Genomic DNA, 15159 nt, shown 5'->3' with positions numbered 1-15159 from the left:
CTCTCTTCTGAGAACATAGTGGCCAATTGAATCTGCTCCAAAGCATTCTAAGTTAAATATGACTTTGATAAAGAGGGTCCCATATGTAAAGTATTTGTGATAAAGGAATAATTTCCAACATCTCAATGAAAAAAAAATAGGACTGGATTTCACTCCCTCACACCCTCCAATTTGCTCAACTACTCATGCAGAAATATCTACATGTCTTTTGGGGCTTGGGGAAAGGATTTTAAAGATGGGAGGCATGATACATTATTTATTATTTAATACTCACGGTTGATCTTAATAAAACCACATTGGCTTTCTCCAGAGAAGATGGGACACAGTTTGCCCACACGCTCCACTCAGGCTTCCAATAAAAAAGTAGTAGAAGAATTCCACCTGATATACAGTAACCAATCACACACAGGATAATCCAGGGAACACTCACTCTGTAGCCAAAGATTTCCTATTGACAAAACACAGTTAAGATTTACATTTGTAGTAATAGCCATAGAGGGCTATATTATCTGATAACAAACAGTTCAATAAACAGTCAATAAAGGTAAAAAGTCAATAAAGGTAAAAAGTCATTAAAATGTTCTGTAAAATTTATATCCGGACATTTTCTATGCTTTATGCTATACATAAATTCTAATGTCCCTCAAAAGTTATAGCTGAAATGCAAGCTGCCGAAAACTTCAGTTATAATTAAATAATAATAAATATTTTAGTAACATAAACTTCAAAAGTCTCTCCAAAGTTTGTCTTTTTACAGTGTACACTATTTATATACAAATATTTGTTTATCAGTATAAGGAATGAGGAGGATCGCATGAATTGTGTTTACCCTGTTTTTACTATTACTTTGTATAGTGCTTTTGTCTTGGTGGTGTATCATAAGCAATGCAAAAGCCCCAAAAACTGCCTCTAGTGCCATCTAACAAGCTTCTGCTAAAACTAGGGTAAAGAGGTAAGAAAGATGACATAATAGTCATGTAGCTGGAAGGATTTTTTTCATTACTATTATTATTTAAGAACCTACATCAGTAGTATGATTATATCTAATGCCACAAGCTTCATCTAATGTACATATGTTTATGATTTTGTGATCAGCTTATATGAAATATGATTGGTTCAGTAAAACTAAACATCTGAAGATATAGAAAGTGTTACAAAATTTCTTCGTTTATTTGTTGAACATCAAAAATGAAATAATGCACTGTGGGGAAATGCAGGCATAAAATGTAATACAGGGTGATCACAGACAAATACATCAATAATACATATGGAATATCTACTCTGTCCTTGATCCATCCTTCTATGTTTATTTTCTAATAAACATTTTACTTGCAGTCTTTCTCAAATACTTGGTTGCCTTCAGGACTTCACCCATAGTAATAGTAACACTAGTTTGAACCTCAGGGTATTTGTGATAATGGACAGGACACAGGAAGAGAGTAGCAGACACAATGTAGTAATTGGGTTATCCTGCGAAGGAGGCCAAATTTACTGACAGATAAGTTCCAAGAGCACAGTCAGTAAGTCAGAGGACGGCAGCAGTCCACATAGAATTGTGCTTGCTCCAGCCCAGTTGACTGTGTACCTTACATCTCAACTGCTGTGCGTGTTGGAGCAAGAGTTATCATACTGCTGGATAAAATGATATCCCCCAAGTAAATGGAGGCAAGGCACTCTACAGTAAGGAGGTACTGGTGACAGGCCACTTTATGTTCCAAAAACAAAACTTATAGAAAATGAACCTTCTATTTTGTAAACTGCTCTACCTGAAGATTCTCCTGAGAATTTAGAACGAAAACAAATTGGCAATGTATCCCTGTATGCCAATTATCATGGAGATTTATTCTATGATTCCAATTATTAGCATATGAATATAGGGACTTTTAATACACATGGTTTTAATATATAGTATGTATTAACTCCTGTAAATAAGATTTGTATAAACCGTGAATTTTGATGTCATCACTCCATTGTTCATTAGGACACCTTGCCTATTATGAAAACTGCACTCCCTGCTGTAAACTATTACAGACATTAGAATTCACTTCTGAGTTTTGTGACCTATATAAAATTACACAACCTTGTGCTTTTATATTGCCACATAACTCCTTGATGAATTGTAATATTCATACATCCTACAGTAGGGAGTTCATTAACCCATATAATAAGAAACTGAATACCCAAGGAAGTGAATGAATGGAAAACTACCTGTAACATTCATACAATGTTACGCAATCTGCTTATGCCCTTTGGGCTGTGTACATAGTGTTTATGACAAGAGCTTACATCCTGGTGCCTACATTAATGCTGTAGCTATTAATGATGATATTGTGAATTACATGTGATACCTGGCAGATGTTCTATCCTGAAATGTTGAGGTTCTGAAAATGTTGAGGTCTTGAAAACACACTCATTATTTCTCACTCATTTTGCGACTTTGGCTCAAGATATCTCTGACCATATACTTGAAGGTCAAGGGCAGGCTCCTGTAGACGATTGAGTACCTCTGATGAAACCGCCCGCTAAGAGGCAGAGTAATGCGTCAAAACCATTCGTAATGCGACGCTAGTTAGTGCAAGCTTTGCTAATCGTTTCAGCCCCTCAATCAATAGCATTTATTGTAGAGATGTTCCCTGACCCCCATGTTTTGGTTTTGGATCTGGATAAAGTTCGTGTTTTGGTTTTGGCAAAAGCGCTCTCGTGTGTTTTGGTTTTGGATGTGATTTTTTTATAAAAATAGCTATAATATGCTAAATCACATAATTTTGCTCGTTTTTTGTTCTTACATTATTACTAACCTCAATAACAAGCATTTATAGTCATGTCTAGTCAATTTTGACCACCTCATAGCTCACAATATTATTTTCATACACTTTTGACAAAGACTGCAGCGACTTGGCTGGATACTAAGCGACAGAGCAATGACATAAACACACGGCAGTTCATAGCACATCTAAGAAACATTGCCACACAGCAGTGGCAGAAAAGAAAAGTGGTGCAAGATGGAATTGTGCTTGGGCCCTCCCACTAACCCTTATGTAAGATATTGGACATTGTACAGTTTTACAAACCAAGCACTCCAGCGACAAGTCGACAAGCAGAGCCACTTTTGTGGCTGAAGTGCTTGGTTTGTTTGGGCCCCCACAAAACAAGCTACCAATAGCTTAGCTGCCTTAAGCCTAACATTGCTGTCAATGAACTCTACATTATTAAACCATGTCTGCTCGTGCTGCATCTTTAATCTCCTTCTCCTCTCTGGATACCTCCCTCTCATCCCTGAAGAACTGACAAACTTATATAGACACAGGAATGGATATTACAACTGGAGTGGCATTACATCTGCTTCAGACAGATTGTGACACGGAACATGTGGGCAGCATGGAGTCCATCATCGTCATCTTGGAATGTGCTGCATTGAACAAAAATTTAAACCAATATATAGATGCCATTGAGGAGACTGTACTTAAATTAAAATGTGACCCACCAGATGAGATCCCAGACTTGAGAGCTTGTACACGAGAGATGCGCTTCGGAAGATTAATAGAGAGGAGGCACTGAGGCAGGATGATAAAAATGTTCAGTTTAAAGAACAGCTAAGAGACCTGAGAAAGCAAATGGTTATGTTACCGGCCCCTGCAGACGTAGATTTGGAAGATGAAGACGAGGAGATCGCCACCACCCAGAGCACTCCTATAACATAGTTGGAGATGGTGAACCCAGTGAAAAACACAGTAAAAAAGTAACATGTACAAGAGAGAAGCAATTGAAAGGATGATTGAAAACAAACTTCAGCACTTATAACACATGTAGGTAATATTGGCACACGTAGCTAAAAGGAAAAGTGGTGCAAGATGGAATTGTCCACCCACCCTTATAATGGATTTTAAAAAGGACATGCACACTTTAACAAACCAAGTGACAAGGAGTGCCACTTTTGTGGCTGAAGTGCTTGGTTTGTTTAGGCCCCCACAAAATAAGGTAACAATGGGCTTAAGGCAGCTAAGGTAATAGTGCCGTCAATGAGCTGTACAGTGGCAAGATGTTGTTGTCATCATCTTCATTCTCATTCTTACCCTCATCAGTGTGTACATCATCCTAACACAATACTAATTCAACCCCAAAGTAAACCACCATTATAGAAGTCTCTGTAACATAAATGTCAAAAACAAAAATGTAGAGAAATGCTTGTATAAAAAAAACACATCTTTAATAAAGGTGAAACTTTACTGTAGAAAAACATAAAATTGCCACCATGTCATTTTACCCAAATATATATATAAGCATTCCAGTATCAGCTATATTCCTTCTCTCAGCTAGATCCCAACACCTGCAGTCTTCATTGTCATCATCCTCACCCACATTGTCATCATTCAATACTAATTAATCCTGGCTGGAATCCACCATTACAGAAGTTTCTGTACTTTCATCTAAATGACAGCAAAAGCCTTCCTCGTGGAATTTGTAGTTCATTTTACGACATAGCTGTCACAAATTTTGGGCAATTCTTTTAGACCAGACCAAATGTCAAAATGTTCTGCTGAATCATCTGCATCATCCTTGGGTCTGTCGTGCCAGGTATCGGCTGTCAACTTGCTCACCAGGAGCTCATTGCATCTCTTGTGATCTGGGACAGTGGGAAATAAAGAGAAGACATAGCTCTTAAACCTAGGATCATGCATAGTCGCTAAAATGTAGTGATGCGATTTCCAGAAGTTGATAACTCTTCGATCTTGGCGAAGTGATTAAAGTACTTCATCTACAAGTCCGACATACTTAGAGTAATTTCTTTGTGTCACCTCCTCCTTCAATTTTTCAAGGTGCATTTACGAAAGTCTAATTAAGGGAATCACTTTGCTCAAGCTATCAGTGCCTGAAGTCATTTCACAGGTGACTACTTTGAATCGTTTCAGCACCTTGCACAACACGGAAAGTATTCTACACTGCGTTGCACTAAAATACATTCCCCTTCCTTTCCCAAAGTCATGGCTTGTGGAGTAAGCATGGAAGGCTTTTTGCTGTTCCTCCATCCTCACAAGCATATAAAGTGTGGAATTCCACCTTGTTACCACCTCTTGCTTCAGCTGATGGCAGGGCAAAATGAATTGTTCTTGCAGCGGCTGCAATTTCCTACATGCTGTTGCAGAATGCCGAAAATGTCCAGAAAATCTCCTGAACATCCCTTTCATTTTTCAAAAAGCTCTGTACCACAAAGATGATTGTGTGAACAAAACAGGGAATGTGATGTATTTCACCCAGCTGTAATGCTCTCACACTATTGGTGATATTATCATAAATTACATATCCTCAGGAGAGTCCAAATGGGATAAGCCATGTTGCAATGACATCCCTTAGTTTTTCAAATAGGTTGTCATCGGTATGCCACTTAGTGAAGCCGCTGATAAACAGAGTAGCCTGCTCTGGCGGTGTTGGGTACATGCTGCTGCTGTTCCTGCTGCTGAAGGCAATTCAATAACCCAGTTGGCTGTCACAGTTATATAACCTTTAGTTTGCCCAATTTAGCTTGTCCACATATCTGTGGTTAAGTGTACAGTGGGTAGAATGGCATTTTGTAGCCCAATTATTACATTTTATGGAACCTTCTGGTAGAGCTTAGGAATTTCTTTCTACTAAAGTGTTGTGTCATGATGGAATTTGGTAATGGGGACACAGGACCTCAATTACCTGTCTAAAACCAGCTGCATTAATTCTGGAAATTGAACGCAGATCTAATACTAGCATAGTCACCATGGTGTCTGTGGACCGCTTTGAAACTGGGTGACAGCTTTCATACTTGCTTACTGTTGCAAAGGATTATTTAACAGTCAATTGTTGTAAGCTACTAGTAGTCTTCTTCTTGATCTACTTCTGGGTTGAAGATTCACCACCCCAGCAGCAGCAGCGGGACTAACGCTCAAGAATTCTGCAGAGTAATCCTGGATAGGGGAGAAGTCATCTAGCCTTAGCAACTTGGATGCAGGACTAACTCTGTTCGCTAGTGAGGATATTGATGAAGAAAGTGTTGTCAGTGTGGCTTTACAAATGCTACATATGGCTAGACAACTGTTGTTAGGATTGGGTAAAAATAATTGCACACATAACAGGTGGATTTTGTACTTCTTCCAAGCATGACAATGGCCTTCTTATTATCACTGGCAAGATCTGCTTCCACTGGTGCAGTATTTACACAAACAACATCATCCTCATCAACATCCTCATTAGCACCATCATCAGCTACACAAATATCCCCCTCATCCTGTTGCAAATACAAAGTGGTATACTACATTTGTGTATCACCGGCTGTACTAAGAGGCATTCCTCTGACAACCTGTTTGAAAAACTAAGGGATATCATTGCAATATGGCTTATCCCACTTGGACTCTCCTGAGGGGTATGTCATTTGTAATAATGCCACCAATATTGTGACAGCATTACAGCGGGGAGAATTCCATCACATTCCCTGTTTTGCTCACACAATCAACTTGGTGGTATTAATCTTTTTTAAAAATGACAGTGACATGCAGGAGATGCTGTCTTTGTCCAGAAATAATTTGGGTAATTTTCAGCATTCTGCAACAGCATGTAGGAGATTGCAGCTGCTGCAGGAAGAATCGAAATTGAGGGGGAATGTACTTTAGTCCAGCACAGTGGAGAATATGTTCCGTGTTGTGTAAGGTGCTGAAACCACTCTAAGTAGTCACCTGTGAAGTAAGTTCAGACTAGAGATGCTCACTGACCACCGTGTTTTTTTTTTTGGTTTTTGGTTTTGGATCTGGATTACCTTTGTGTTTTGGTCTTGGTATTTCAAAACCGCCCTTACGTGTATTGGTTTTGGTTTTGTTTGGTTTTGTTTTGCAATTTTGTTTAAAAATCAATGTTTTTGTGCATAAAATAACCTAATTTAGTGCTCCACCTGTTTCTTGGATAAGTAAGGTAATTCTAAAGCTAATAAATTAGGAAGAAAACCATTTAATCTCTGGTAGGCCGTTCTTAATTCTCCACACAAACCTGGTTGTCTTCCTCTTCATCTTTGCCTATTGGCAAGGCAGCTATCGTTTTTAGGTGTATATTACACCCTCCACTTGTATTTCAATAGAACAAAAGCAGCCTGCATAGACTGTGGAATTAGAAAGTAAAAATAAATGGACCACGGTAGTTTGGTGGCTATCTATGCCCCTCCCCCCCCCCGCCCTCCACTTGTAGTTGAATAGAAAAAAAGCAGCCTGCATAGACTATAGAATTAGAAAGTAAAAATAAATGGACCAAGGTAGTTTGGTATCTGTCTGCATAAGACCCCCTCTCCACTAGGAGTAAAATAGTAAACTATTCAGCCGTTATAGAGTCTAGAATATAAATAGAAATTGAGAAAGGCAATTTGGTATCTGTCTGCATCATAATCATCAACATCATCATTAGTGCCCTCGTCGCCTACACAAATCTCCCCCTCATCCTCTTCTAATTCAAAAGTGGCATCCTCAATTGGTGTATCACCGACTGCACTCGGGCTGTTAAGGCACACATCAGCAGAACTGCTGAAGGGAACCTTCTTTATGGGTACACTGTCACTTACAGAATGCTCACGATTAGACATACCACTGGTGGATGGACTCTCCCCAGGGATTGGTGTCATTTCTGATTCAGAGCATACATTATCCTTTAATGCCTTACTGTTTTCTTGCAGCTCGGCTTTCACGCGTAACAGTACTTGTGCACCACTTGTAGGCACAGTAACATTTTTTGATCTGCCACTAATAGACAAAGGTGAAGGCCTCATTCTCTCTTTGCCACTGCGTGTATAGAATGGCATGTTGGCAATTTTTTATTTATCGGCACTTAACTTTTCCTCAGTTACACTTCTTCTGCGCTTCAACACAGTAAAAAAATTTTGGGGGTGTGTTTTTTTGACCGATTTCAAAAGACTGTGTAGTTTGACATCGCCTTTCCCAGATGACATACTGGGAACACTACCATCAGGACTGGTGACAGAACCTGGTTGCTGATTCTGCTCATATGTGGACTGCTTAGAATCCATTATGAGTCCAACGCACTTGTAGTGCTACAAATTGTTTTACATACTGCTGACAAATATGACTTTTGACAGCCACAAAAATTAATGCAAAAGAATGGGGGATACCCCAAAAGCACTTGGGAGTGCTAAATATTATATTTGAAGTCTGCTGACAGATGGTACTTTTGACAGCCAGAAATATTAATGCAAAAGAATGGGGGACACTCCAAAAGCACTTGTAGTGCCAAATATTTTTTTTTTAAAAAAAGACTCCTCTATCCTCCTCTCTTCTCTATCGATTGTTAGCAGAATTGGAATCAGAAATGTATTGTCTGTCCCTGCTCTAATCAGCCTGTGACTACACCCTGCTCTCTCCCTCTGTCAAATGGCAATGAATTGCTGTGGAGTCAGGTATTTATAATTTTCAAGTATCGCGAGAACCGAGCCCCGAGATCCGACGACGTCACGATGACGTTCGGCCTCGATTTGGATTCCGAGCGGGTGGGAGAGTACCGAGCCTGGTCGGCTCGGTACTCGGATAGCCTAAGTTCAGGTGGGTTCGGTTCTCGGGGAACCGAGCCCGCCCATCTCTAGTTCAGACACTGTTAGCTTGTGTCAAGTGATTCCCCTAATTAGATTTTTGGAAAAGCAGCTAGAGAAATTGAAGAAGGAGATTAAACTAAGCAATTCTGGTAACTATGTAGGACTTGTAGATCAAGCATTTTATTCACTTCGCCAGGATCCGAGAGTTATCAACATCTTGAAATCGAATCACTACATTTTGGCAACTGTGCATGATCCTAGGTTTAAGAGCTATGCCTTCTCTTTCTTTCCAGATGACCCAGATCTCAAAAGATGCAATGAGCACCTGGTCTGCAAGCTGACAGCTCAAGTAGTGCATGACACGATGACTCATCCTCCCTCAGGCACAAATTCCACGGAGAAGGCCCTTATCGGCAATTACATCAGACTTCTGTAATGGTGGATTCTAGTGGGGTTGAATTAGTATTGTGTGAGGATGATGTACACACTGATGAGGGTGAGGATGATGACAATGTAGACTGCAGGAGCTGGGATCTAGCTGAGAGAAAGGAGCTAGCTGATGCTGGTATGCTTATTAATATTTTTGTAGTATGGCATGTTGGCAATTTTATGCTTTTCTACAGTAAGCTTTCACCTTTATTAGAGAGGTGTTTTTTTCTTTAATAAGGTACAATCTTTTTTTTTTTTTTTTTTACATTTTTGTTTCCCTGACTTAAAACCATTATGCCCTTAAACATAGACTCTAGCACATGACATAGAGGGATTAGTATCATAATGACTGATACTGGATAGTGACAAGAGCAATGTGACTGAAGACTGGAGAGTGACAAGAGCACTGCTACCTCTGTACTGCGAGACCAACTGCACCGAGACTGGAGAGCGACAAGAACAATGTGACTGGAGACTGGAGAGTTTCAAGGACACTGCCACCCCTCCTGTTTCTGTATGAGCTATGGCACAGTAGAATGTGACTGGAGACTTTTAAAAACACTGCTAGCCCAATTATTTGAATTTCTGTTTCAGCACTAAACACTGACACCTCTCCTATTTCTGGGTGAGTTATGGCACAGTAGAATGTGACCTTTTTAGTGCAGGCATCTGTAGTTCTTGGCCTGTGTTAACTGCCGTTTCTGTCAGAGGTGTTTGATTGCCGATAGTTTTATGATATTGGTTCTGGTTCTGGTTCTGACATTGCCTAGATACTGACTATTCTGTGGATTGCCATCTGTCCTCACCTTTTTGCCTCACCTTTTGCCTGGACTTGATCATTCCTTAGATTACCAGCTGCCCTGAACTTTTGCCTGAACTTGACCATTCTATTGGATTTACTGCCAGCCTAGTCTGGTTGACATTGTGCTCAACTCCAGCCTGTGTAAGTTCCAGCTTATACAAGACTAATCCACTACTACTGGGTACATAATTCCTAGGGCAACTGACTACTGTTGAGCACATTCAATTCTAAGAGAAACGGGGCTGCTATAGGTGAATCCGTCGTCACATAGACGCAAGATGCCAACTCTATAGGCTTTATAGACATAGTCAGTGATGTTGAACTTAAGGTTAACTTAACTTGAAGGTAGGTAATTTATTTCATTTCTTTGCTGACTAGGAACTTGAACTTCAAATTTAAACTTCGAATTTGTGTGTGAACAGCTTAGCTGTTATAAAATGCACACCATGGTGGTTGAACCAGAACCCAATTGTGATAGCAACAATTTATTATGACTCATTTATTTATTGCACTGGTTTTCCGTCCGTGGCAGTATTTTGAGGAAGAGCACACATTTGCACCATCTAATGGAAGGAATTGGGTGGAGCGAATGTGTTCCTTTCTAAGTGCAAACTAAGCACACGAGTGCACATAATTTTGCTGATCAGTGTAAAAACAAAATTGTGTTTGCTAGAGTGATATTATTAAAACAAGTTAAAGGGGTGGACAGGCTACAATTATAGGGTCATTCCTTGATATGCAATAGGGCTCATCCATTTCCACACGACAAATTCACTTGCATTTTGCACTAACTCAGAGCTGGTGATACTTTTTGCACATTCAATTTGTACTTTAACAAACAGGTACATTTAAAGGAGCATTTTGCCAAACATAAAAAATGCACAAAAATGTCATATGCAATACATTGTCTCAATGACCCAACACTCTCATGATTGATTTAAGACATATAAGTTAGTCTACATTGAGTAGTATTTTTAGAAAGTGGTGGTAGTAGGTTGTACTTTAATGAGATGTTTATACTTGCACGATGCACATTTTCAGTATTGTTTCTGTCTGCCTGCAAATTTGGAGCACATCTATTTTGTGTGTGTATCTCTAAATAAGGAATGGAAATTAAAACTCCCTGGGCTGTCCACTTAGGAAGATACGATTATATTGAGGCACCCACAGGCTACTTGCTCGCATCAACTAGCGGAGAGTGTACCTGGAGTTACCCGACACCAACTCCCACAACAAGTCAGCGATCAACGGACTTCCTTTCACCTGCCTCAATACCATGGTGTTGGAAAGTATTTTCACACCCAGGCAAATATCTGAAAAAAGAATACTGAAAGTTTATTTAACACAATTCAAATACAGAGCATTAGTGCTTATGTGAAAGTGTTAAACAGAGAATAACAAAGTGTCAAATCAGAGAATAACATACAAGGGAAGCAGTATAAACCAATAGCAGTCTCTATAACCAATCTCTGGGTTATCCACATGGGGCAGAGTGCAGTAATGGTAAGTTTTCTTTAGCTCTTGCTGCTAACAAGCCCTGCTACAATGTGGATTGTTCACACACATCTACAAGATTCGCAGGGAACAAGGGGAAAGGAAGAAGTTCGCTGGTCCACGCAGATCTTCTTGATCAGTCTAGCAGGAGCTACTATTAACTCTTTCCTCATTAAAGCTAATACGGTGAAATGCACATCACCATTAGCTGCGAGTCTTATACTTTGCTCTCCTACACTCTCCTGCTATCTAATCATGAATAGGAACAATATGTATGAATACTTGAATTGGGGAATGAATAGAATTAAGGGATGAATACAGTAGATGAAATTGTAATAAGATTGGATCAATAAGTAACAGTGCTAAATGAATACTGAGATACAAATTACAATAAAGTCAGGTTCTAACAGCAAATCTAACAAATATGTTGATGCAACTACCCAATGATTTGTCAAAGTTAAAGGATAATTTATTCAAGAATTTTAATACATACTTAGGAACAATTGATGTCCTCAGTTTTAATATATGAAACAGAACAGGTGATCCCTTTTATCCTATGCATTATTAACAAAATATACAGGAGAGTCCCTACTCTGAATACTCAGTGCTATTCCATATGTTTGATATACACAGTCATGCGCTGCAACCAGGGCCGGTGCTAGCCTCCATGGCGCACTAGGCATTTTTACAAAATCGGCGCCCCAGCCCCCCCCCGCAACAATCGGCGCCCTCCTCCAGCCGTGACAGTTATGGTCAGCGGTCGCCGCACAGTTTTAAAGTAATTTTCATTCTGGAGGGCGCCCTCCAGAGCCCAGCGCCCTAGGCAAGTTTCTAACCTTGCCTAATGGGGGCGCCGGGCCTGGCTGCAACTGTCACAAGATTCAATGTCCGATGCACTCGCTCAGGTCTCCACTCTCCACTGTCTCATGCACTGCTGCTCCACTATGTAGAGCAAGGGGCTCAAGGCCCTTTAAGATTTCAAAGCTTATGGTCATGTGAATGCTGACATTAGAAGCCCACCCTATTCAATCTGCTCTGTGCACAGTTTTGTGACAGAGTATTAGACCATTTACCTGTACCCCAATGTTCCTGTGCATCTTGTGATTTCTGATTCCTTCTGCATATATTCTAAATTATTGCCAACCAGTCTTGTTCTAACATTACCTCCTGTATTCCAATTTGGCACTCTGCAGTCCATCCGTATAATTTCCGTCTACATTGACCAGTCCATTTTTCAATCCCACACCAGCTCGCTACACCTAGAGATAGGCCGAGGGCCATGACTTGTGAACCCATCAGCAGAGAAACCCAAAACCCCTTTTGGGGCTCCTTGATAAAAACCTGGATTGCTTCTACAGCGTTAATCCTAGTTAGTGAAAATGGAATCCACTAAATCTGCTAGAATCATGACATACACTCAGGATAGTAGTTGGGGTGTGCAGGGGCTACCTATATATTATATGAAAGGAGTACTTATCAGAACAAACCTCTAGCCTCCATAATAACTGCAACCTAAACTGATAACCTGAATGTATACAATATTGGTGGGGAACACTATAATTAATGAACCAGTGAGCAGCTGAGAGATATAATATAACTATTAAGCTATGTAGTTGACTATATAAGTATATACACTATATGGACAAAAGTATTTGGTCACATTCATTATTAATTGAATTGAGGTGTTTCAATCAGACCTGTTGCCAGAGGTGTATAAAATCAAGCACCTAGCCATGCAGTCTCCATTTGCAAACATTTGTGATACAAAATGGGTCGTTCTGAAGAGCTCAGCGACTTCAAGTGTGGTACTGTGATCGGATGCCAGCTGTGTCTGTGTGAGGGCAGGGGCTTGTGGCAATGTAATGTACGTGTGCGAGAGGTAATGGTGGCTAATTAATGGGTGATCTTTTGTTTGTGGGGTGATGGTGGGGCAACATAATTTAATAGTGGGGACTATTAATTTAAGATGCGATGGTTTGGGGGCTATTAATTGAATGTGGAGGTGAGTTTGTGGAGAATGAGGTCTATTTATTAAATGTGAATATGAATTATTTAATGGCAGCGATGGTTACTGGAAATGGACATATTTATTAAATGTAAATACTATTAATTTATTGCTGGGGTTCTTCTGAGGGAGGGAACTAGGTTTATTTATTAAATAGGAATACTATTATTTTAATGTTGGGGCTGGAGGAAGGCCTAAGTATTAATTGTGGGTTCTATTGATTTAACGTTGCGTCTGGTTGGAATTTTCTAAATGTACCCATTTTTTTTCCAAATAGGGCCCCAACATTCCAGGATCCAGACAAGTCGCAACTAAAAAAACCAGCAGCCAGAGGTGATGAAAGTGACAAGAACAGGTAGGAGAGAGCAGGAGAGTGTCAAATGTTCTTATTCTAGTGGGACAATCCCGATTTTTGGTGACTGTTCTGCCCAATCTAAGGTGCAAGTCAAGACTGTATACTCTGTATATGCACACTGCATTCTTTATATACTACACTATGATGCTAGCTGTACTTCGTGGGCTTACCACCCCCCCCTCTTGTGGTTTGGTTACACCTCTCTAGTGGCTGCCCACACCCCTTCTGGTGGGCCTCTACGATTGTATTCTCCCTGTGGGCCCTTTATGCCTCAGTCCAACACTGTCTGTAGGGGACAGGTAAGTATAATAGAATAGAAGATAGACATAGAATAAAAGATTTAGTCAAAACCACCCATTTAGAGATCTTCCCCTTACAGAGAATTGGGGAGAGATATAAGACACAGATCAGTGAGTGGATAGTGAAGAGAAGGAATTGAAGGAAAGAAAAGCAGATTAGAGACAATAGTCACTTAGTCAGGAACAAGTAAGGGGGTTTTAAGGGAATAGTGACCATTTGATAGGGGAGACAGGACATTAGGAAAGATAAGAGAATAAGTAAAATGTGAATCCAACACATATTATATTTTTTTATAGAATTTATATTTTGCAGGTGATTTTTTTGTAAATAGTGGTTTAAAAATTTCCATTGATGAAATTAAGTTTAACTTATAGAGATCAGAAATTCAGCTTTGTTATCTGACTAGCACACAATTATCCTAAAGGTTAGACAGGGATACATCCCTTTGTCTCTAACCCCTGAGATCTCTACAGTGAGCCACAATTTTTAATCTCCCTGGTACAAGTCAGGGATAGGAAAATATATATTTAAAAATACATTTTGATGGACATCACGTTTTAAAAATACATTGCTTAAGATTGTTTCATAGCAGCAAGAGCATTATTCACAATCTTTAACCTTGTTTTGCCACAATAATATTGCAATGTGTTTTTCATGAATAATCAGTTACATGAATGTTTTTCCTGTATACACAACACATTGTCTAACAAGAAGGCTAAAGAATATAATGAATGCCCCTTCAAGAATGTTTTTTTATTTTTTATATTATTTTGCTAATAATACAAAAAAGTTATTAGTAAATAAGCCGGCTGTATTTTGCAGTGAACTGAAAGATGACAATTACCCAAGCCCACTGGCCAAATGCATGTAAATAAAACTTTGACTAGAGTGACTTTGGGTTTTGTATGGGTTTCAAAATATAAATTTTTACAATTTCCATAATTAAATAAACTCTTCAACAGAAGACCAACTTAAACAAGTATGAATTTTCAAGTAATACTGTATTATAGTTTTTGACAACTAGACATTAAAAATCATTCAGATAAGACTAAACTCAACATCTCATTCTCTTCTCCTTTATTAGTTATTGCACGGCTGTCTTCAGGTAAATTGGATTTCATGTTTCAAAAGAATATTAAGACAATAGCTCCACAAAGTCTGGAGATATCAGACTTGCACAATGATCTCGACAGTGGAACCTAATCACTGATGATTAAGTTAGTTGT

The 15159-nt window shown here is 39.3% G+C and overlaps 1 protein-coding gene across 4 annotated transcripts in view; it reads right to left on the bottom strand.

Annotated features, from left to right (window-relative positions):
- The window catches only part of LOC142143972 (putative cation-transporting ATPase 13A4), a 104260-nt gene that overhangs the window by 74281 nt on the left and 14820 nt on the right, over positions 1 to 15159 (bottom strand). For all 4 annotated transcript variants that reach the window (XM_075202270.1, XM_075202271.1, XM_075202272.1 and 1 more), the window contains exon 2: positions 275 to 448. In XM_075202270.1, coding sequence (XP_075058371.1) covers positions 275 to 448 — 174 coding nt within the window. The remainder of the gene's footprint in view (positions 1 to 274; positions 449 to 15159) is intronic.

This window comes from Mixophyes fleayi, chromosome 3, assembly GCF_038048845.1.
Source record: "Mixophyes fleayi isolate aMixFle1 chromosome 3, aMixFle1.hap1, whole genome shotgun sequence".
Taxonomy (NCBI): Eukaryota; Metazoa; Chordata; class Amphibia; order Anura; family Limnodynastidae; genus Mixophyes; species Mixophyes fleayi.
This window is presented reverse-complemented; position numbering and strand designations above follow the sequence as displayed.